This window comes from Somniosus microcephalus, chromosome 2 (genome assembly GCF_052327205.1).
Source record: "Somniosus microcephalus isolate GS21.2 chromosome 2, FLI_Smic_1.0, whole genome shotgun sequence".
In the NCBI taxonomy this organism is placed as follows: domain Eukaryota; kingdom Metazoa; phylum Chordata; class Chondrichthyes; order Squaliformes; family Somniosidae; genus Somniosus; species Somniosus microcephalus.
Window position 1 is genome coordinate 11,448,096 of NC_140988.1, and position 24,701 is coordinate 11,472,796.

The following is a 24,701-nucleotide window of genomic DNA, read 5'->3' on the forward strand; positions in this document are numbered from 1 at the left end:
TCTAGGACAAGGGGACATAACCTTAAATTCAGAGCCAGGCCATTCAGGAGAGGAGTTTGGAAACACTTCTTCACGCAAAGGTTGGTAGAAGTGTGGAACTCTCGCCCACAAACAGCAGAAGATGCTAGCTCAGTTAATAATTTAGAAAGTCCATGTCAGTGTTTATGCTCCACACGAGCCTCCTCCCACCCTTCTTCATCTAACTCCATCAACATATCCTTGTATTTCTTTCTCCCTCCTGTACTTATCTAGCTTCCCTTTAAATGCATCTATACCATTCGTCTCAACCACTCCCTGTGATAGTGAGTTCCACATTCTAACCACTCTCTGGGTAAAGAAGTTTCTCCTGAATTCCCTGTTGGATTATTAGTGACTATCTTATATTTATGGCCCCTAGCTTTGGTCTCCCAAAGATGGGAAGATCTTCTCTATGTCTACCCTATCAAACCCTTTCACAATCTTAAAGACCTCTATCAGGTCACCCCTCATCCTTTGCTTTTCTAGAGAAAAAAGTCCCAAGCCTATTCAATCTTTCCTGATAGTTATAACCTTTCAGATCTGGTATCATCCTAGTACCCTGTAAATCTTTTTTGCACCTTCTCCAGTGCCTCTATATCCTTTTTATAATATGGAGACCAGAACTGTTCACAGTACTCCAAGTGTGGTCTAACCAAGGTTCCATACAAGTTTAACATAATCTTACCTTTTTAAGATGTCAATGCTAAGATAACCATGTAAAGTTTTAAAAATAATAATAATAATAATAATCAACTTTATTGTCATTGTTAGTGCACAAGTGCAGTACAACGAAATGTAGGCTTGCGGCTCCCGAGAGTGTACATTTAGATTAAGACATTTAAACATTCAACATTCATTTGGCTTGTAATGCATTAACATAAACATAATAAAGTGCATTGGCAGATGTGCAGGCTTTAGAGTTTATTTGTGGAGTTCAGTAGGATGACAGCCCTGGGAAAGAAGCTGTTCCTAAATCTGGTCGTTCGGGTACAAAATGGCGTACAAGTCGATCTTATCAGTAGCCCTTATATATACACAATGATCTGCAAGTTTAATTTCTTCCATTGGCCATACTGAAGATGTCTGCTTGAGCGTGAACTCCATAAAGGCCATTGGTTCCACTTTCAATCGGGCAAGAAGGTGGTGACAATTTTGCGCTTCACCATCACGCAGCTTCCTCTTGAACCCGTTAAACGGTACCTGTGATTTCTGTAGGGCCAGAGATCCAGGACAAGCATGACATTGTTCCTCATTGAAGTTCTCCCATCCATGGGGAGGCAATTAGAAACCGCACTATTGGCAAACCTCAGAGCCATCTATACTCTGGCAGTTGGTCACTCATTCACCTTGGACTTAGGTCAGAGGGGGCAAAGCTCGTTGGTTTTGGTCGTTAACTGTATTTGAAGAGTTAGCCTAGAATGAGGTATTCTGCTTCTTCCTCAGGTAGCCCAATTAGATGGGTGTCATTATTCCATTACTAGTCTTTCATAAGAACATGGGAATTAGGAGCAGGAGTAGGCCATTTGGCCCCTCGAGCCTGCTCCGCCATTCAATAATATCATGGCTGATCTCTGACCTCAACTCCACTTTCCCGCCCGATCTCCATATCCCTTAATTCCCTTCGTTCCCCAAAATCTATCGATCTCCGTCTTGAATATACTCAACAACTGAGCATCCGTGGCCCTATGGGGTAGAGAATTCCAAAGATTCACCACCCTCTGAGTGAAGAAATTTCTCCTCATCTCAGTCCTGAATGGCTGACCCCTTATTCTGAGACTGTGACCCCTGGTTCTAGACTCCACAGCCAGGGGAAACATTTTCCCAGCATTAACCCTGTCAAGCCCTGTAAGAATTTCATATGTTTCAATTAGATCACCTCTCATTCTTCTAAACTCTAAGGAATATAAGCCTAGTCTCCTCAGTCTCTCCTCATAAGGCAATCCCCTCATCCCAAAAACCAGTCTAGTGAACCTTCGTTGCACTCCTTCTAAGGCAAGTATGTCTTTCCTTAGGTAAGGAGACCAGAACTGTACACAGTATTCTAGGTGTAGCCTCACCAATGCCCTGTATAATTGTACTTCTTTGCTCTTATACTCTAATCCCATTGTAACAAAAACTAATTCTAATAGCTTTCCTAATAACCCACTTAAGCTCCATCCCAATATAGTGGATTTTAAAATCATGATTACAACAACAACTTGCATTTATAATGCCTTTAAGTAGCATTTGCGCCACACAAGTGCCAGGCAATGACCATCTCCAACAAGCGAGAGCCTAACCACCGCCCCTTGACATTTAACGGCATTACCATTGCCGAATCCCCCACCATCAACATCCTGGAGGTCACCATTGACCAGAAACTTAACTGGACCAGCCACATAAATACTGTGGCTACAAGAGCAGGTCAGAGGCTGGGTATTCTGCGGTGAGTGTCTCACCTTTTGACTCCCCAAAGCCTTTCCACAATCTACAAAGCATAAATCAGGAGTGTGATGGATGAATGCAGCTCCAAAAACACTCAAGAAGCTTAATACCATTCAGGACAAAGCAGCCCGCTTGATTGGCACCCCATCCACCACCTTAAACATTCACTTCCTCCACCACCGGCAGACCGTGGCTGCAGTGTAAACCTGCTACAAGATGCACTGCAGCAACTCGCCAAGGCTTCTTCAACAGCACCTCCCAAACCTCTACCACCTAGAAGGACAAGGGCAGCAGGCGCATAGGAACACCGCCACCTCCAAGTTCCCCTTCAAGTCACACACCATCCTGACTTGAAAATATATCGCTGTTCCTTCATTGTCGCTGGGTCAAAATACTGGAACTCCCTCCCTAACAACACTGTGGGAGCACCTTCACCACACGGACTGCAGTGGTTCAAGAAGGCGGCTCACCACCACCTTCTCGAGGGCAATTAGGGATGGGCAATAAATGCTGTCCTTGCCAGCGATACCAACATCCCGCGAACTAATAAAAAAAAATGTTTTAAACGTAGTAAAATGTCCCAAGGCGATTCACAGGAGCTTAGATCAGACAAAGAATTGACACCGAGCCAAGGAAAGAGACATTAGGACAGGTGACCAAAACTTTGGTCAAAGAGGTAGATTTTAGGGAGCCTGTTGAGGAGGAGAGAGGTGGAGAGGTGAAGAGGTTTGAGGAGGTAATTCCAGAGGTTAGGGCCTAGGCGGCTGAAGGCATGGCCGCCAATGGTGGGCCAAAGGAAGTGGGGGATGGATCAGAGGCCAGAGGTGGAGAAGTGCAGAATTCTCAGTTCTAGCAGAATAAAACTGTGCTACAAGAACAATCTAAGAAGCCAAAAAATCTAGCTGTATGAACAGTCCATTCACATAGATTATAACAGCTGTGATAAAGTTAGGAAGAACACCAGAGATCATTGTGATAATGATGAGTGAATACTCCTGAAATGTATATTTGAAATGCAGCACAAATTTAAATAAATTACTTAAAAACTGAACAAGAATTTCAGTTACTGAGCCAATTTTAGAGAATATTGCAAATGGATGTCATGCTGCAACATGCATCAAAGAATTAACGTCCGCCTCAAACGCTTGGTGAGAACGCCCCATGAATTTAGATAAGATAAGATAAGAAATAGGAGCAGGAGTCGGCCATTCAGCCCCTCGAGCCTGCTCCGCCATTCAATAAGATCATGGCTGATCTTCTACCTCATCTCCACTTTCCTGCACTATCCCCATATCCCTTGATTCGCTTAATATCCAAACATCTATCGATCTCTGCCTTGAATATACTCAATGACTGAGCCTCCGCAGCCCTCTGGGGTAGAGAATTCCAAAGATTCATCACCCTCTGAGTGAAGGAATTTCACCTCACCTCAGTCCTAAATGGCCGACCCCTTATTCTGAGACTGTGACTTCTGGTTCTAGACTCCCCAGCCAGGGGAAACATCCTCCCTGCATCTACCCTGTCAAGTCCTGTAAGGATTTTGTATGTTTCAATGAGATCACCTCACATTCTTCTAAATTCTAGAGAATATAGGCCTCTCCTCCTAGGACAATCCCCCCATCCCAGGAAACAGTCTGGTGAACCTTCGTTGCAGCGGTTCAAGAAGGCGGCTCACCACCACCTTCTTAAGGGCAATTAGGGATGGGCAATAAATGCTGGCCTTGCCAGCGATGCCAACATCTCAAAAACAAATTAAAAAAACCTCTCTCTATGGCAAGTATATCCTTCCTTAGGTAAGGAGACCAAAACTGTGCACAATACTCCAGGTGTGGTCTCACCAGGGCCCTATATAATTGCAGTAAGGCATCTTGGCATAGAAATTGGCCTGAGGCGCAAAGTTCGCCTGGGCGCTGGAATTTGCGCCGCGATCGCCGCATTAGCGATCGCCGCAAATTCAGTTGAAGTGCCCCTAGAGGGAGACGGGGCGCGGCTCGAGGCGCTCCGCGTCCCTCTTAGGGCGCTGAAAGTGAATTTCGCAGCACCACACGCTGCGGCACGGCACACTGCGGTACTGCAGGCCTTCCTCCCACTGTTAAGGGGGAGGGGCCTGCAGCAGCGCGAGCCCCGATCGCGAGTGCCAGCAAAAGAGCCCGGCACCAAGGAGAAGTGCCGGGCTCTCGGGAAACAGCCAGCAATGCCGCAGGGGGGGGGACCAGGAGGTCGGGGACGGAGGTGCTGGCAGGCGGCCGCCAAAAAAGCGGCCGCCCCGCACCCGCCTTAACTTGCGCCTCTGCCGGTGCAGCAAGGCCCCGTGAACCGGGTGCGGGTAGCGAACGGCGCTACAGCGGCGTTCGCTACCAAATATCGCGATCGGGGCGCGAATGGGGTGCTGTGCACACCGATGACATCATCGGTGGCGGCGCAGCGCAAAAGGCTAACGCCACCATTAGCGCCCCTGCTGAATATCGTGGGAGGTGCAGCCAGTGGTGCTACAGGTGGCGCTACTTACCCAATTTCTCCCCCCTTTACTCTTATACCAAATTCTCTTGTAATAAAGAATACCATTTGGTTTCCTAATTGCTTGCTGTACCTGCATGTTAACTTTCAGTGATTCGTGTACAAGGACACCCAGATTCCTCTGAACACCAGCATTTCCCAAACTCTCACCATTTAAAAAATACTCTGCTCTTCTATTTTTCCTAGCAAAGTGGATAACTTCACATTTCTCCACGTTATATTCCATTTGGGAGTTTAAGTAATTTAAAAATGTCTTAATCGAAAAAAACAACCTCAATGAAGCATAGATCAGGATGTTCAAAGCACCTGCAGTACAATTGAAAGTTGATGCTTACCTGTATTTGGGGTGGATTATTGCGTAAATGATGGGGTTGCAAATGGCAGAAACCTTGGCTAATAGAGCAGGAATAGATTTTGCATATGGAGTCAGGATGTCACCGTGTCTAAAAGACAGGAACCGAAAAACATATGAACTGAGTAACAAGGTGGCATAGTTCTACAGACTTTTAGTAAATAGAATCTAATTTGTTGCATACAGCCTATCTATAAAATATTTCCGATTGGTTAAGTCTCTGCCACGTCTGTGTTTTTCTGTTTTCCCGATTGGGGAACCAATTACAAAGTAGACAATAACGAATCATAGTGCACAAAAGTGACTAATCGCATTCCATGACCAATTAAATTCACAAATCTTCAATATACCTGCCAGGACAGCTCACTACCCAACTAAAACTTAGATATTACATAAGACATCAAGGTACAGTACTTGTAGTTATCGAGCAGTTCTAATGTGTTGCAGTATATTCCCATTATAAACTTTTTGGATAGTATATAGAATATACAGTAGTAATTTTATATTGCATTAAATGCAATACGTATGCCCAATGACGGACAGGTAAAGACTCTCTGGTCCATCCAACCTGTCCCACATAATTGTGATACCTTGTGTACCGCAGTATATCCAGTGCAGTGCTGAGGGAGTGCTGCACTGCAGGAGGTACCGTCTTTCGGATGAGATGTTAAACCGAGGCCCCGTCTGCTCTCCCAGGTGGACATAAAAGATCCCATGGCACTATTTCGAAGAAGAGCAGGGGAGTTATCCCCAATGTCCTGGCCATTATTTATCCCTTAATCAACATCACAAAAACAGATTATCTGGTCATTATCACATTGCTGTTTGTGGGAGCTTGCTGTGCGCAAATTGGCTGCCGCGTTTCCCACATTACAACAGTGACTCCACTTCAAAAAGTACTTCATTGGCTGTAAAGCGCTTTGAGACGTCCGGTGGTTGTGAAAGGCGCTATAGAAATGTAAGTCTTTCTTTTTTTCTTTCATATACACTCCACCCCACCATTAACCATGTGATCTCCTGGGAGAAGCGAAAAACCAGATAAAAACCCAGGCCAATTTGGGGAACAAAATCTGGGAAATTCTTCTCTGATCTCCCCCTAGGCGATCGAAACTCATCCAGGAGATCACTCTGGCCTTGCAGTTCCTCGCAGTACCTTCCTTCTGTATGAGGTGATCTCCACCCCAGCCAGAAACAGGCCCAGCTCTCGCTTGAAGGATTTCAGCTAAATTGGAAATCCCTCAGGCTTCGACACATGGCCCGGCATCATCCTAGTCTGCAATCCTGATCTCGTTCGGGCTCACCCCCTCAACCGGCCCCACTAGATCCAACTCACCTCCGAGCTCAGGAGCAACTCTGCAGGAGGTGCAGGTGCTAAAATTCTGGTGGTGTTGAGGGGGACGTGTTCAACCGATCTCCAATTCTTGAACTGTTAAACCCGGATAGTGAGTGGTAACAGGCTATGTAACCATGGAAGGTACGACAACAAATGTTGATTCCCGTCCTCACCCAATCTTCACATACCAAGCATTCACAGCAGGAGTGGATCCATGGAATCAGGAATGGGAACCATGAACAACTTTTCCCCCTCTCAGTGTCAGCTGCGGCTCAGTGGGTAGCACACTTGTCTCTGAGTCAGAAGGTTGTGGGTTCAAGTCCCACTCCAGGGACTTGAACACATAAAAGAAACAATCTAGGCTGACACTACAGTGCAGTGCTGAGGGAGTGCTGCACTGTTGGAGGTGCTGTCTTTCGGATGAGACATTAAACCGAGGCCCCGTCTGTTCTCTCAGGTGGATGTAAAAGATCCCATGGCACTATTTTGAAGGCGAGCAGGGGAGTTCTCCCTGGTGTCCTGGGGCCAATATTTATCCCTCAACCAACATCACTAAAACTGATTATCTGGCTGTTATCACATTGCTGTTTGTGGGAGCTTGCTGTGCGTAAATTGGCTGCTGCGTTTTCCTCATTACAACAGTGACTGCCCTTCAGAAGTACTTCATTGGCTGTAAAGAGCTTTGAGACATCCGGTGGTCATGAAAGGCGCTATAGAAATGCAAGTCTTTCTTTCTTTCTCTCCAGCCTGGGGACAGGAAGCTCAATCTGTAGCATCCCTGCAGTGCCAGCTGAAATCAGCCAACCCAAGGAATGATCGCATTTCATGGTCTGTTCTGAGTGTAGCAGACCAGGCAATGCATTCACCAATGGAATCAGAGGGGAGGCCTCTGTCTCGATCTTCAAGCGCAATTTAAAAAAATGTTTTCATGTTATTCCTTTTTATTTTCTTGCACCAAATAGTCCTGATCACATTTACTCGTTCTAACCAAGAATCGACAAGAAGACTGTTGCATTGCTTGACTTGACTCTAGACTTGACTATTGCAACGCACTCCTGGTTGGCCGCCCACGTTCTACCCGACATAAATTTGAGGTCATCCAAAACTCTGCCGCCCGTGTGCTAACGCGCACCAAGTCCCGCTCCTGTGCTCGCTGACCTACACTGGCTCCAGGTTAAGCAACGCCTCGATTTTAAAATTCTAATACTTCTTTTCAAATCCCTCCCAAAGCCTCAGCCCTCCCTATCTCTGTAATCTCCTGCGGCCCTATAATCCCCCGTGATCTCTGCGCTCCGTCTATTCTGGCCTTTTGAACATCCCCAATTTTAATCGCTTCACCATTGGCGGTCGTGCCTTCAGCTGCCTAGGTCCTAAGCTCTGGAATTCCCTCCCTAAATCTCTCCACCTGGCCACCTCGTTCCTCCTTTAAGGCTCTCCTTAAAACCTACCTCTTCGACCAAGCTTTAGGTCACCTGTCCTAACATCTCCTTATATGGCTCGGTGTCAAATTTTGTTTTGTTGATAACACTCCAGTGAAGTGCCTTGGGGCGTTTTATTATGTTAAAGGTGCTATATAAATATAATAAATATAAACTGTTGTTGCATTTTCTGGAATAGCCACTTGGGAAACAGAAATGAGGTGATGGGGCAACTGATTATGGGCACTAATCCTGTAACATCGACACTGTGAACAGAGGTGGTCATTGCCACCTCTGTGTCTTTTCTGATTGGATGGGGTAGGAAGTGTTTATTCATGGTACTTCAGCCATCATGAAGTGTGGGGCAGGCTTGATGGGCCATCTAGTCTTTTCCTGCCCGTCAATTTTGTACGTGTGTAATAACTTACATTGGTGATTCGAATTATCGCTGAGCTTAAGATACCATTGGGTATTATTGCAAAGCTCTGGTAGAACCATAAATGATTTAGTAACATAGATGTCTAGGTAACCATAGCTGGAAATCTTACAACTGGCTGTAATTGTAAAGCATATTTTAACAGATAAGTTTGGGAACATGTTGGTTTTCAATGGATTGAATAATTGCTTTGTAGAAATTCTTCGACATCGTACATTGTTTGTCTTAAAGGAAAGTGAAGCCAAGGTTTCTAGCCCAGTGTCTGTGTCTGGTATTTTTCAGTTTGTTTCACAAAGCCCTGGGCACATGTTTTCGGACTTTAACTTCGATAGAAAGAACATAAGAATTAGGAGCAGGAGTCGGCCATACGGCCCCTCGAGCCTGCTCCGCCATTCAATAAGATCGTGGCTGATCATCGACCTCAACTCCACTTTCCCGCCTGATCTCCATATCCCTTGATTCCCCATCAGTCCAAAAATCTATCTACCTCAGCCTTGAAAATACTCAACGACTCAGCATCCACAGCCCTCTGGGGCAGAGAATTCCAAAGATTCACAACCCTCTGAGTGAAGAAATTTCTCCTTGTCTCAGTCCTGAATGGCCGACCCCTTATCCTGAGACTATGCCTCTTATTTATAGATTCTCCAGCCAGGGGAAATAATCTCTCAGCATCTACCCTGTCAATCTCCCTCAGAATCTTATGTTTCAATGAGATCTCCACTCATTCTTCTAAACTCCAGAGAGTATATGTCCAATCTACTCAAAGGAAAGTAGTGAGTGAGGAGGACATAAAAAACCTGCAAGGGGACATAGACAGGCTAAGTAAGTGGGCAGAGATTTGGCAGATGGAATACAATACTGGAAAGTGTGAGGTTATGCACTTTGGCAGGAAAAATCGTAGAGCAAGCTATTATCTTAATGGCAAGAAACTGGAAAGTACTGAAGTACAAAGGGATCTGGGGGTCCTGGTGCACGAAACTCAAAAGGTTAGTATGCAGGTGCAGCAAGTGATTAAGAAGGCCAATGGAATGTTGGCTTTCATTGCTAGGGGGATAGAATATAAAAATAGGGAGGTATTGCTTCAGTTGTACAAGGTATTGGTGAGACCGCACCTGGAATACTGCGTACAGTTTTGGTGTCCATACTTAAGAAAGGACATACTTGCTCTCGAGTCAGTACAAAGAAGGTTCACTCGGTTAATCCTGGGGATGAGGGGATGGACATATGAGGAGAGGTTGAGTAGATTGGGACTCTACTCATTGGAGTTCAGAAGAATGAGAGGCGATCTTATTAAAACATATAGGCCTAGAAATTCAGTGGGCTGCGCCACCAGTTAGCGCCCAAAGAGGGCACTCAGTGGCTTTAGCGCCACTGGCCACACCTCCCGCGATATTTAGCGGGGCGCGAATGGCGGCGTTAGCCTGTAGCGCTGCGCCGCCACCGATGACGTCATCGGTAGTGCGCAGCGCCCCGCTCCCGCCCCGATCACCATATTTGGTCGCGCCCGCCTCTTTAACGCCGGTTCCAAATCGCGACCGGTTCACAGGGCCTACCTGTGGCGGTAGTGGCGCAAATTAAGGTGGAGGTGCGCGGCATTGCCGGCTGTTTCCCGAGAGCCCGGCACTTCTCCTTGGTGCCGGGCTCATTTGCCGGCACTCGCGAGCGGGGATCGCGTTGTTGCAGGCACCTCCCCCTTAACAGTGGGAGGAAGGCCTGCAGTACCGCAGCGTGCCGTGCTGCAGCGTGTGGCGCTGCGGCACGTTGCGCTGCGATAATCAGTTTCAGCGCCCCAAGCGGGACGCGGGGAGCCTCGAGTAGCGGCCCGCTTCCGTTTGGGGCGCTGAAACTGAATATCGGGATGGCGCTAGTGGCTCCGCTCGCAGCGGTAATTCCGGCGCCCAGGCGAGCTTGGCGCCCCAAACGGCGCCCAACTGAATTTCTAGGCTATAAGATTGTGAAGGGGTTGGATCGGGTGGATGCGGGGAGGATGTTCCCGATGATGGGTGAAACTAGAACTAGGGGGCATAGTCTTACAATAAGGGGCTGCTCTTTCAAAACTGAGATGAGGACGAACTACTTCACTCAGAGGGTGGTAGGTCCATGGAATATGCTGCCCCAAAAAGCTGTAGAAGCTACATCATTACATAAATTTAAAACAGAAATAGACAGTTTCCTAGAAGTAAAGGGAATTAAGGGTTACGGGGAGCGGGCAGGAATTTGGACATGAGTCTAGGTTCGGATCGGTCATGGCCCTGTGGGTAGCGGAGCGGGCCCAGGGGCCGCGTAGCCTGATCCTGCTCCTATTTCGTGTGTCTAATTCTGTTAGATTCAGGAGATGGTTCTGTGATAGTAGATTGGCGGTTAGGATCAGATCAGCCATGATCTTATTGAATGGCGGAGCAGGCTCGAGGGGCCGAGTGGCCTACTCCTGCTCCTATTTCTTATGTTCTTATGTTCTTATGTAATCTCTCCTCATAGGACAACCCTCTCATCCCAGGGATCAATCTAGTGACCCTTCATTGCACCACCTCTAAGGCAAGTACATCCTTCCTCAGATAAGGAGACCAAAACTGTGCATGGTGTTCCAGGTGTGGCCTGGCCAAAGCCCTGTACAATTGTAGCAAGAAAAATCGGGAGAGGTGTATATCACGCAGCCGATCCGTATATTGCCCATTTGAGACTATCACCAAAAGTTAAAATGACACCTATACTGTGTGAACTTCTCCATGCTCACAGATAGGGATACTTAAGGGAGGGAAGGAAGTGAAAGAAATAAAGGACTTAAATAGCACCTTTTACGACTTTGTAACGTAGCAGCCAAAAGTTGCACACAGCAAGGTCCCACAAACAGCAATGAGATGAATGACCGGATAATCTATTTTACTGAATGTTGTTTGAGGGATAACTATTGGCCAGGACACCGGGAGAACTCCCCTGCTCTTCTTCGAATAATGCCGTGGAATCTTTTACATCCACCCGAGACAGCAAACTCAGTTTAACGTCTCATCCGAAAGACGGCAGTTCCAACAGTGCGGCACTTGCTTGAGATCATGACCTTCTGACTCAGAGGCAAGATTGCTGCCACCTAGCCAAGGCTGACACCTTGTGGAGTGCAGCATATTACATGTATAACTATACCGTAATTATAACTGAATATAAACATCATTGTGTGGTTAACCAGCATCAAGATATATCTTGTGACTGATAGGTCTACTATCTCCTTCGCTTGATATATTAGACCAATACACTTATTACGAGCCAGTCCAGTATCATTAGATAAAGGAAAATGCACCAAGGATTTTAGCTGCAAGTGACACTTATTCTTTTGTTTATCTTCATCCAGCGTACTTCCAGAAGTACATGGTCCGATGACTACTTATTATGGTTCTCCACTGACATCTGTTTGTGGAACCAAGGCGGGTAGATGGAGTTAAGGTACAGATCAGCCATGATCTAAATGAATGGTGGAATAGGCTTGAGGGGCTGAATGGCCTCCTCCTGTTCCCATGTTCCTATTTGGTATTGAGCAATAAGTTTAGCCTGTCATTTGATTCTTACTCAGAGTGGGCAAAGCCAGGAAATGGTTTAGATAAACCTCATTGGTGCAGTACAACTGATCTTCAAAGGCGAAAGTTTGGATAGCGTATGGTGAGTTACCCTTCTTTCGGATCATAGTTAGAATCAAGAATCTTAGAAATTTACAGCACAGAAGGAGGCCGTTCGGCCCTCAGTGCCTGTGCTGGCTCTTTGAAAGAGCCGTCGTGCTCGGTCCCACACCCCCACTTGTTGTCCGTAACCCTGTAAGTTCCTCATCCTCAAGTACCTGTCCAGTACATTGGCTCCTGGTTAAGCAATGCCTTGATTTCAAAATTCTCATCCTTGTTTTCAAATCCCACCGTGGCCTCGCCCCTCCCTATCTCTGTAATCTCCTCCAGCCCCACAACCCCCTGAGATATCTGCGCTCCTCTAATTCTGCCCTCTTGTGGATCCCTGATTATAATCGCTCCACCATTGGTGGCCGTGCCTGCTGTTGCCTAGGCCCTAAGCTCTGGAATTCCCTGCCTAAACCTCTCTGCCTCGCTACCTCTCTTTCCTCCTTTAAGATGCTCCTTAAAACCTACTTCTTTGACCAAGCTTTTGGTCACCTGCCCTAATTTATCCTTAAGTGGCTCGGTGTCAAATTTATTGTCTTGAAATACTCCTGTGCAGCACCTTGGGATGTTTTACTACGTTAAAGGCACTATATAAATACAAGTTGTTGTTATTGTTGTATAATGTGCTTACTTGATGCACAGGGAAGAGACTTTAATCAGAGTGAGCGGTAGGAGTTATCAAAATTTCCTTGGGACTATTTTACCTAAATATCATTACTTGAGTGAATAAAAAGCTGAGTTTAATTGGGTGTTTTTTTGGTTGGGTGTTTTTTTGGTTGGCGGGGGGGAAAGAACTTTGTTTAAAGGATGCAAAGCCAAGGTTAATACGAGATAAACAGTATACAGAAAATGACTTACCCTGCACATCCAATTAATGCAACACTTGCATATGGAGACCACGAGAGCACAAACACAATGATGACTACAAATGCAAGCTTGGCCAGTTTCCATTCATTCTTTATCATCTGTTGCTGGCTAACATATATTTTTCTTCTACAGCCTTTCATCTTCTCAATATCCCTAAGGTGAAAACAACAGCTGTTAACAGTTGAAATTTAAAGGTGCTTTAAAAAAAAATAGAATGATAAATATAAAAAGTGATAACCAGTGGAATCGTGCCAAATATTGTTAGAACAAAGTCTAAGAACAGAAGAACAGAAGAATTAGGAGCAGGTGTCGGCAATTCGGCCCCTCGAGCCTGCTCCGCCATTCAATAAGATCACGGCTGATCTTCGACCTCAACTCCACTTTCCCGCCCGATCTCCATATCCCTTGATTCCCCTAGAGTCCAAAAATCTATCGATCTCTGTTTTGAATATACTCAACGACTGAGTATTCACAGCCCTCTAGGGTAGAGAATTCCAAAGATTCGCCACCCTCTGAATGAAGAAATTCCTCCTCATGGCAGTCTTAAATGGCCGACCCCCTATCCTGAGTCTATGCCCCCTAGTTCTAGACTCTCCAGCCAGGGGAAACAACCTCTCAGCACCTAGGCGAACCTCTCCTCAAACTTTCCAACCCCTCAACTTCAGTTCCATTGAAGTGTGTAGAGGAGCAATCACTGATATCAAGAATTACGTTCCTGGAGCTCGAATGTTTGCAATATATTTGACTAAACATGATCCATAATTTCTGGTCTAATTCCCTTTTGAAAGCTACTATTGAAACGGAAGTGGATAAATTCTTGAAGGAGAAAAAATTGCCGGGGTATGGGGAAAGGACTGGGGAGTGGGACTAACTGGATTGCTCTTCGAAAGAGCCGGCGCAGACTCGATGGGCCGAATGGCCTCCCTCTGTGCTGTACTATTCTATGATTCTATGATGCTTTGTCTAGTTCAAGATTTTTCATAGACCAAGAATTAGCAATGTGTTTATCAGGGTTCGGCAGTGATAATGTTTGGCACAGAGAATGAATAGGAAGGTTATGAAGGCCTTAGAGAGGGCGCAGAAAAGATTTACGAGAATGGTTCCGGGGATGAGGGACTTCAGTTACGTGGATGGACTGGAGAAGCTGGGGTTGTTCTCCTTGGAGCAGAGAAGGTTGAGAGGAGATTTGATCGAGGTGTTCAAAATCAGGAGGGGTCTGGACAGAGTAGATAGAGAGAAACTGTTCCCGTTGGCAGAAGGGTCGAGAACCAGTGGACACAGATTTAAGGTGATTGGCAGAAGAATCAAATATGACATGAGGAAAAACTTTTTTACGCAGCGAGTGGTTAGGATCTGGAATGTACTGCCTGAGAGGGTGGTGGAGGCAGATTCAATAGTAGCTTTCAAAAGGAAATTGGATAAGTACCTGAGGGGAAAAAATTTGCAGGGCTACAGGGAAAGGGCGGGGGAGTGGGACTAGCTGAAGAGTTGGCATGGGCTCCACGGGCCAAATGGTCTCCTTCTGTGCTGTAACCATTCTATGATGCTATGTAAGATATAAAATATATGGTACACGTTTAGAAAGTCTAGATATATTAACACTGGCTAAAAGAATCTGTGGCAAGAGTGGGTGCGGCGGGGGGTGGGGGGGGGGCGGTGGTGCGGGGAATTTGTCTCTTCGAAATGGAGTTCCGGTGTGATGGGACTTTTCTCCACTCCCCATCGTCTCCACCTCAACCCTGACCCATCTTTCCGGTTGCTGCTCCTGGCAGGATTCCCATCGTCAAGGGAGAGCCCACCAATGCAAGCAAGGAAACTTGCTGGTCGCTGCAGCACTAGGAGAGGCGGGGAGGGACTTTAAAGGGGCAGAAGTGTCCCAAAGATCAGAATGAAGGCACCCACTGAAGGCCTCAGCCAAGACCCGAGACCTTCAGCAACAAGAGTTTGTTGCTGACTGGAGGAAGAGGAGGCAGCTATAGGGTCAACTCATTAGAGGAACTCACGGCCTTTAGGAACATAGGAACAGGAGGAGGCCATTCAGCCCCACGCGCCTGTTCCTCTTTTAATTAGATCATGGCTGAGCTGTACCCCAGCTCCATTTACCCACCTTTGCTCCATATCCCTTGATACCCCTTACCTAGCAGCTTCAATTGACCCAGCATCCATGGCTTTTTGGAGGAGATAATTCTAGACTTCCACTACTGTCCCTATTTACTATTGAGTGAAAATAAATGACCGTCCCATCAACTCGTTACAATCACTAGAACATATGGTAGCTACCCAGGAAGCTAAGAAATCTCACTGAGCATGCACAGAGGTCTTCCAAACCCTACCCCCCACACCCATAGCAAAAGTGCCCAGAATGGCTCTGTGCTCACACTTCTACACAAGTAGTGCCAATGCTGTACTGGGGTAGTCAGTATAGCATTGTGGGTTTAGAATATTTATACTGTAAAGATTCTCTTCAAACAAAAGGAAGCCATCTCCATGAAATGGTAAAAAAAAAATGACAGAATCATGTTTTTGATGTGAATTACAATGTTAATGAGCTGTACAAAGTTAAAACGTTTTTTTTTGCATCTCTTGTAGTCACTCGAGTGACCATAATGGTCACAGGTCGGAACGTGGGAGCAGGAGGAGACCATTCAGCCCCTCGAGCCTGCTCCGCCATTCAATGAGATCATGGCCGATCTGTATCTTAACTTCATCTACCTGCCTTGGTTCAGAATGAGTGGGGGAGAAATTGGGTGAGTAGCGCCACTTGTTAGCGCCTAAAGAGGCAGGCAGTGGCTGTAGCGCCACTGGCTGCGCCTCCCGCGATATTGAGTTGGGGCGATAATGGTGGCGTTAGCCTTTTGCGCTGCGCCGCCACCGATGACGTCATCGGTGTGCGCAGCACCCCATTCGTGCCCCGTTCATGATATTTGGTTGTGAACGCCGCAGTTGCACCGTTCACTACCCGCGCCCGGTTTACGGGGCCTTACTGTGCCGGCAGCGGCGCAAGTTAAGGTGGAGGTGCGGGGCGGCCGCCAACCAGCACCTCCGTCCCTGGCCTCCTGACCCCCCCCGGCGGCATTGCCGGCTGTTTCCCGAGAGCCCGGCACTTCTCCTTGGTGCCGGGCTCGTTTGCCGGTATTCACGATCGGGGATCGCGCTGTTGCAGGCCCCTCCCCCTTAACAATGGGAGGAAGGCCTGCAGTACCGCAGCGCGCCGTGCCGCAGCGTGTGGCGCTGCGGCACGTTGCGCTGCGATATTCAGTTTCAGCGCCCTAAGAGGGACGCGGAGCGCCTTGAGCCTCGCCCCGTCTCCCTCTAGGGGCAATGAAACTGAATATCGGACGATCGCTGAAGACTCGAACGCTGCGCTAAATCCTGCGCTCAGGCGAACTTGGCGCCAGTTTGGCGCCTCAACCCAATTTCTAGGCCAGTATGTTTAATGCTGGAATAGGGGCCTTGGTTCCATAACTCTTAATACCCTTGCCTAACAAAAATCTATCAACCTCAGTTTTTGAAATTTTCAATTGACCCCCCACCCCCAGCCTCAGCAGCTTTTTGGGGGAGAGAGTGCCAGATTTCCACTACCCTTTGTGTGAAGAAGTGCTTCCTGTCATCACCCCTGAATGGCCTGGCTCTAATTTTAAGGTTAGGCCCCCTTGTTCTGGACTCTTCCCCGCCCCCCATCCCACCAGAGTTCAACAGTGTCCTTAAAAGCAGTCATGACTTCGATGGTGACTTCCTTACCTGCATCTGCTCTTGATGGCCTTGAGCATACATATATAGCAATATGATATCACAATCAATGGCACAATGAAAACAAAGCAGCATAGCATCAAAGTGTAACTCCTGTGAGATGGAGAAACTGTCACGTAATCCCAGGTACAGGAAGTCATTAGGCCTTCAAGGATGTATGAACCTGTGCCAAATATGAAAATACAATTTTGAAGAATGTGATTAAAACCTTTCCAAAGGGGACAGACAACAGCACACAGGACAATGCATAGAACTGTTCACTTACCTTAGACAACTTTGAATACTAAATTTCTATGGCACCTTTCAAACTGCACATTTTATTACAGCACTAATGAATATTCTGGTGTGTTTAATGCTGGAATAGAGGACAATGAGCCTTTATTTCAATATAAAGCATTGCTGTAGACGTCACCCCCACCAGTGTGGTTCTGAGGAGGGAGGACCAGACAGGTGAAGGGGTCAGAAATTCCAGTCTGGCCTAGTGCGGAGCATGGACTGATCACCCACTGGTAGGACGACACACTCAGTTCTGCTGGGATTCCAACCCATTTCCTGCAATTAGCCACCTACCTGCAACTCCTACATCAAAGTGTCTGGGGAGAGTTCCTGGGCTAGTTCACAAATTCCGCCCAGTTTGTCCAGAGGAGGCCAGAGTAGGACGCTCGCCAGATGGGAGCTGCTATGCATTCTGCTGAGGCCCCAGACCTTCAGCTGGCCAAAGATCATTGATGCTGGAGGGAATCGAATATTTTTTATTATGCCTGCAAATGGCTCCCTACAGAGCTGAATATTTGGTTCTGTGCAGTTTCTTTGGCCCAGGAAAGCCCTTGCAGGGGGTGTGGGGGGTGGGGGGGGGGTGAGGGTGAAGTCGCTGGTGGAGCCAGGGGGCTCCAGGTTACATCGGCCTATTGGAGTGAGCACTGTTGAAGTGTCCTTCCAGCGGCCCACCGGATCCGTGGAAACAACGCCAAACCACCTGGCAATTTTGGGGGGGGGGCCAAGGGCCTATTGCTCAGGTGGGAATAGATTCCACTCTGCCACTCTTGCTCTAGTAGAGCGGGACCCCCTGAAGTTCAGGCCCAATGCGCTAACAAGGCTTCAGAGGAACTCCTACAGTCCCACTGAGGCCCCTGGAAAGGCCCTAAATCCTCGGCAACCAAAGGTAAATTATCCCGTTTCAGGCCATTCACAAATCCAAGCTACTTCTAGATTTCTTCAACCTCATGGCGGGGCAATAATAGAAACATAGAAACATAGAAGATCGGAGCAGGAGTAGGCCATTCGGCCCCTCGAGCCTGCTCCGCCATTTAATGAGATCATGGCTGATCATCCAAATTCAGTACCCTGTCCCTGCCTTCTCCCCATATCCCTTGATCCCTTTAGCCTCAAGAAATATATACAACTCCTTCTTGAATATATTTAATGAATTGGCCTCAACTGCCCTGTGTGGTAGAGAATTCCACAGGTTCACCACTCTCTGGGTGAAGAAATTCCTCCTCATCTCAGTCCTAAATGGCTTACCCCTTATCCTTAGACTGTGACCCTTGGTTCTGGACTCCCCCGCCATCGGGAACATCCTTCCTGCATCTAGTCTGTCTAGTCCTGTTAGAATTTTATAAGTTTCAATGAGATCCCCTCTCATTCTTCTAAACTCTAGCGAATATAAGCCTAATCGACCCAATCTCTCCTCATCTCCTCATAATGGTCATTTAAATATAAAACTATCTTAAATACTGATTGATACCAGACCAGAAAATAAGCGGATGCCATATCTCTGAAGGCTTGTAAGGCTGCACTGGGTCGAGTTCCCAAGGTAGTCCGGGGATGACCCACAGACCCATCCCTTTGACATGAGACAGGAGCAGAAGATTCTTCCATGTTCCCCCTGTTCCCCCCCCCCTAGAAAATGGCTCGCTGTAACTGGGTTGAGTCCCAATTTCCAGCCCCTAACCCAGAGATCTGCTGGGTTTCTGCCTGCTTCAGGGCCTGTGTACTTAACTAGAAATATATATACAGGAAACTCTTTGGTATCCGGCACCGACGGGACTGGCGTGTTGCTGGTTGATCAAAAATTTCCAGATGACGGAGAGGGTTATCTACCGAGGCTATTTTTAACAAAGAAAAATTTAAAAAAAATCAAGAAATGTGCAGTGTACAGTAATTGGGTACTCACCTACAGAATGTTGTGTTGAATGGATGGTGGAAGATGCTTGATTAAGTACAGTACTGCCAGTTGAGGGTAATGCAATGCAATGACTACCAGCAGCGTGGGAGACACACAGTACCCCTGTAAAATGGCGGATCAGAAGAGACTACCGGCAGCGCGGGAGAGTCAGACTCCTGTTATTGAGGTGTTCCGACTTCCGACAGCGCCAAGAAGCCGAGTAGTGGCAGTTTGGAGAACTACCCCCACTGACTAACTCGGCCACCGCGGGAGACTCGGACTCGGCAACATTGCCGGTTATTGAGGTGTTGTTTTCGGAGTGAGAATTTTGCCGGTTAATAGAGAATTCCAGATATTTAGGTGCCGTTTAAACGAGAGTTCCCTGTATCAAAAAATATGCAACCGTTTGTGAAAATTCACTCGTGCATCTTTCATACACTTCGAGTTCACAGTCTTAATAAAAATGTCCTCAAAATAAATTATGTAACTGATTTATTTTAAAGTCTAGATTCCCTTCTCAAAATAAAGCTCAAGGTTGAACCAAGTTCACCAGAGGTAACACACTAACCCTAGATAACCAGAACATGATATTACAATAATAGTTGACAGATGTACTTACTCCATCCAAACAGTGGAGGGAGACTCCATGCAAGTGAGTACAGCCAAATGGCAAGGATGATCTGCTGAGTGTTCCTCTTTCTTGTCAAACCAATCGATTGCAACGGCTTAGTAATGACCTGGTAGCGGTCAATAGATATCGCCATTAAAGTAATCATGGACGTAATTCCAAATAATGCTCCACAAAAGCCATAAAGTTCACAACCTGCGGCAAAACACCAACATAAGGTACTCAAGTTCAACACGAATGGTCTACACGTTGGGCTGGATCTCGTTCTCTGGGGGGGGGGGGATTTCCACTGAGGTTTTCCCACTCATTTGGGGTCATTTTAAACTTATGGGGTGATTTGTGTAAAATGGGCGATTGTTGAGTTAGCCAGCCAGTGTCAGCTGTGGCTCAGTGGGTAGCACCCCTTGCCTCGGAGTCAGAAGGTTGTGGGTTCAAGTCCCACTCCATAGAGACTTGAGTACAAAAATTCAGGCTGGCTCTCCAGTGCAGTGCTGAGGGAGTGCTGCACTGTCGGAGGTGCCGTCTTTCAGATGAGACATTAAACGAAGGCCCCGTCTACTCTCCCAGGTGGATGTAAAAGATCCTGTGGCACTGTTTCGAAGAAGAGCAGCGGGAGTTCTCCCTGGTGTCCTGGCCAATATTTATCCCTGAATCAACATCACTAAAAAACAGATTATCTGGTTATTATCACATTGCTGTTTGTGGGACCATTGTGTGCAAATTGGCTGCAGCGTTTCCCTCATTACAACAGTGACTACACTTCAAAAGGTCTTAATTGACTGTAAAGCATCTTCGGACATACGGCCCCTCGAGCCTTCTCCACCATTCAATAAGATCATGGCTGAACTTCTACCTCAACTCCACTTTCCCCCCTGATCCCCGATTCCCTTAGTGCCCAAGAATCTATTGATCTGGTCTTGAATATACTCAACGACTGAGCATCCGCAGTCTGGGATGGAGAATGCCAAAGATTCACAACCCTCTGAGTGAAGAGATTTCTCCTCATCTCAGCCCCTTATCCTGAGACTGTGACCCCTAGTGCTAGACTCTCCAGCCAGGGGGAAACAACCTCTCAGCATCTACCCTGTCAAGCTCTCTAAAATCTTTATACATTTCAATGAGATCACCTTTCATTTTTCTAAGCTCCAGAGAATATAGACCTAGCCAAACGAAAGACCCGAACAGGAAGGACGGTGGCTTCCTTGTCAATAGTGAACGGTTAGTGAATGTTTGACAATGGCAAACAGTTTTAGCCATTCAAACAATTAACACCTAAGGGGTAAACTTTTCCCCGGTGGAAGCCCAAGCCATGCTGAAAGCCAAACCTCATTTAGCATTTGGCTGGCATAGGTCGTGGACAGAGAAACGGTGCCACCCACCAGCTCCAGGCCACCGCACTACCGGAACAGCAGGAGGGAGGTAGGTTCGTGGGAGGGTGGGCTCAGGGTCTTAGGAATGGGGGGGCACCCGGAAGGGACAGAGACCCAGGCCCCTCTCAGCCCCACAAATAGGCAATAAAACTCACCCCGTGAGCTTGTGTTTGGCATCACCGCCATCTGATACTGAGCAGAGAGCTTGCTCCCTCCCGGCTCCACATTCAGGTAACTTACCTCTTTTTGCTGCAGGTGTTTTGTCGCGACGGCGCGGGCAAACCAGTCGTGTAGCAGGAACTTCAAGCAGGAGTTAGGCCCCTTATTTGTGTATTGCGATGGGCAAACGGCCCGCTTCAGTTGAGGGGTAAAGGACGCCTCTTGTTTGTCCTTACCCAATATGGCGGCCGACGCTTCGTCCAGCCGGAAGCGCGCACTCACTTCGTGCCAGCCATTTTGGGGACTTAGCAGGCCGCGCAGCGCCTGAAAAAACACATCCGGCAGCAGAATGCCACTGATGCGTACAAAGGGTAGTGGAAATCTGGAACTCTCTCCCCCAAAAGACTGGGTCGATTGAAACTTTCAGGACTGAGATCGATAGATTTTTGTTTGTTAAGGGTATCAAGGGCTATGGATCAAAAGTGAGTAAAAGGAGTTGAGGTACAGATCACCCATGATCTGATTGAATGACAGAATAGGCTCGAGGTGAAGAATGGCCTACTCCCGGTCCTATGCCCTGTTTAATTCAAATGTGTTTCTTCCAGTCTACAGCTTCTTGTTCCTCTCCGGTGACAAATGATACTACTCACATGTAGGTTTAATGTTAAAGTACATCTTGATCATAATTAGGTGTCAGCTGTGGCTCAGTGGGTGGCACTCTCACTTCTGAGCCACAAGGCTGTGGGTTCAAGTCCGACTCCAGAGAATTGAGCACAAAATCTAGGCTGACACTCCCAGTGCAGTGCTGAGGGAGCGCCGCACTGTCGGAGGTGCCGACTTTCAGATGAGACGTTAAACGGAGGCCTCGTCTCCTCTCTCAGGTGGACGTAAAAGATCCCATGGCCGCTATTTCGAAGAAGAGCAGGGGGAGTTCTCCCCAGTGTCCTGGCCAATATTTATCCCTCAACCAACATCACTAAAACGGATTATCTGGCCATTATCACACTGCTGCTTGTGGGAGCTTGCTGTGTGCAAATTGACTGCCGCCTTTCCCTACATTACAACAGTGACTCCACTTCAGGAAGTACTTCATTGGCTGTAAAGCACTTTGGGACGTCCTGAGGTCATTAACAGCGCTATATAAATGCAAGTTCTTTCTTCCTATAATTGTCCAGAAGCTGAAAGGGCCACCCTGCCATTGCCATTTACTGAACTTTTCTTTCTAATTAAACTAAGCACAGATGCCAGTGTCAGATATTGTGTGCCAGTGTCAGATACTGTGTGGCGCTCACCTACATTGGGTCAACACTGTGCTGGTAATGCATCTGACGGGGAAAAGTTAGCGAGCACTCACCAACATTGCCAAATATCCATTGCTTGTTTAAACTACTGACGAAGAAAACTGGCGACTGTGAGGCGGACATCAGGAGATCGCTGACCGCCAGGTTGATTATGAAGAGGTTCGGTGGAGTCCTCAGCTTCTTGTTGCTGTGTAATTGCAAACCAAACGAAAATCATGTTTCAGTTAACAGATGCGATCCTACTGCTTTGAGCACTGCCGAAAAACCGCAGTTAAATGCTTTTGCCAATGATGTGCCATTGAGACTCTTAACCATGGTTTTTGTTACATGAAAGCTTCCCTTTCCCAGCACCCTCTTGGCTGGCCTTCCAAGTTTCACCTTACAAAAACTCCAACTTGTCTAAATCGCCACCTCCCATATCCCACTGGCCCATCGCCATCCTTGCTGAGCTTCATTGGATCCCTCTCCGCTCCTCCAGATTCAAAATGCTCGTTCTCATTTACAATTTATTCCATGTGCTCGCTGCAACGTATCTCTGCAACCTTCTCTAGCCTTGCAGCTCAAGCAACGTCTTTTAGTCGTCCAAATGTCGATCAGTTCGACAAAACAACCAATACGGGGGCATCAATCGTTTTAACGATTACGTTACGACTAGTTACAGTAACGAGAGAGTAAGTACAATAGATGGATTTTACCCCAGTCCTTTGGCAAACAGGCGACCATGTGTTGAAACTGTCTGTTCCTTTGTTCTTTGCTCCTGTTCTGCCCTTCCTCCTTAAGGCAGTTGTTTATATACCCCCCATGTCTATGACATTATCCACCAACATAACAAAAAAAAAACAGATGATCCGGTCATTATCACATTGCTGTTTGTGGGACCTTGCTGTGCGCAAATTGGCTGTCGCGTTTCCCACATTACAACAGTGACTCCACTTCAAAAAGTACTTCATTGGTCGTGAAAGGCGCTATAGAAATGCAAGTCTTTTCTTTTTCTTAGCCAATCAGTGACACTATAGCCCATTTAACCCATATATTGACATGCTTCCATATCTGACTCTTTTCAGCAGACACAACTTGAAACAATCTGCAGTGAAATGGTTTACAATTACATGACTCTGACCTCCTATGTATTGCCCCCCCTCTTCCATTCCACCATTGGTAGTGGAGCCTACAGTCATGTTGCCCTACTCTATGGAGCTCCCTCCATAAACCCTCCACCTTGCTACTTCTCATCCCCTTTTAAAAGCCTCCTCAAGACCCTCTCATCTTTTTAGCTGTGCATTTTACGCTGTTAAATTCTCCACTAAAAGTTAGACCCTTTTGGATTAGGTTTAACTGGGGTTTTAACAGCGTGTTGACTGCTAAACAAAGGTTACGGCCCTGAAAAACTAACCTTAATTTTTTGCAGTGTCAAATTTGTCCATTTTAATAAAAACTAAAATTTTAAAGATTTTTTTTTTAAAAGCATCTATTTTTTTTTAAAGTTTGTTCATCTTTATTTCAGGTTTGCCTTTTCCCCGTGTGAGAGCCCCAATCTTTGCTTAGCTCTCGCTAACATTTTTTAAAAGTTAGAATTTCAAGAGCATACCCACTTCCTGGTTCGCTGTCTGTGAAAATTCAGCGTTGTGATTGGCTGCTTAGACAGCTTCTTGACGTCGTCACAGCAGCTCGCACAATGGGATTCCCACTATACTGCGTTGAATAGAATTATGCGTCGGAAAACCGGGGGGGGGGGAATTGAGTTGCACCCCCTTTGGGCTCATGGAGCGCAGCCGACACTGCGCGGGGGTTGCTCAGGAGGCCGGGGCGCTGGCAGGCAGCCAGCAACAAAAATGGCCGCCCGGCACCTCGCCTTTAATTAGCGCCGCCCCGGCCACATGTAGGCCACTCCTGACCTCGTCGGATATAGCGTCCGGTGGTAAGTCAGGGGGCGCTACTGAAGATCGCAGCCGGGGCGCGAGCGGGGCGCTGTGCACGGCGATGACATCATCGCTGGCGGCGCAGCGCTGCGGGACGCTAACAGTTACCGGCGCCGCTAACCTCCCACTGAATTTCATGGGAGGCGTTGGCCGCGCCGCGCCCGGGCTCTAGTTTCTTTGCGCCCCATTAGCGCCCAGGGCACTAACAAGAGGTGCAAAGCAACCAAATTTTTCCCCCCCTGAACTTTTCGACACAGGGATCGCAAGATCCTTGTGGGAAGCTTACTTCAGGGCCGGCGGTGAACGCCTTCACTTCACCACTGACCGCCAATTCCAGATCATCTATATTAATATGATAAAGCGGTTGATCTGTCTGTCTGTCTGTCTGTCTG

At 47.1% G+C, this 24,701-nt stretch overlaps 1 protein-coding gene across 1 annotated transcript in view; it reads right to left on the minus strand.

The window, feature by feature from the left end:
- Positions 1-24,701, minus strand: part of LOC147122544 (melanopsin-B-like) — an 81,452-nt gene that overhangs the window by 12,797 nt on the left and 43,954 nt on the right. Inside the window, exons 2-6 of the mRNA XM_086006521.1 lie at positions 22,444-22,577; positions 19,552-19,755; positions 16,760-16,931; positions 13,010-13,171; positions 5,295-5,402 (exon numbers count right to left, since the gene is read on the minus strand). Of these exons, the coding sequence (XP_085862647.1) occupies positions 5,295-5,402; positions 13,010-13,171; positions 16,760-16,931; positions 19,552-19,755; positions 22,444-22,513 (716 nt within the window). The 5' untranslated portion in view covers positions 22,514-22,577. The remainder of the gene's footprint in view (positions 1-5,294; positions 5,403-13,009; positions 13,172-16,759; positions 16,932-19,551; positions 19,756-22,443; positions 22,578-24,701) is intronic.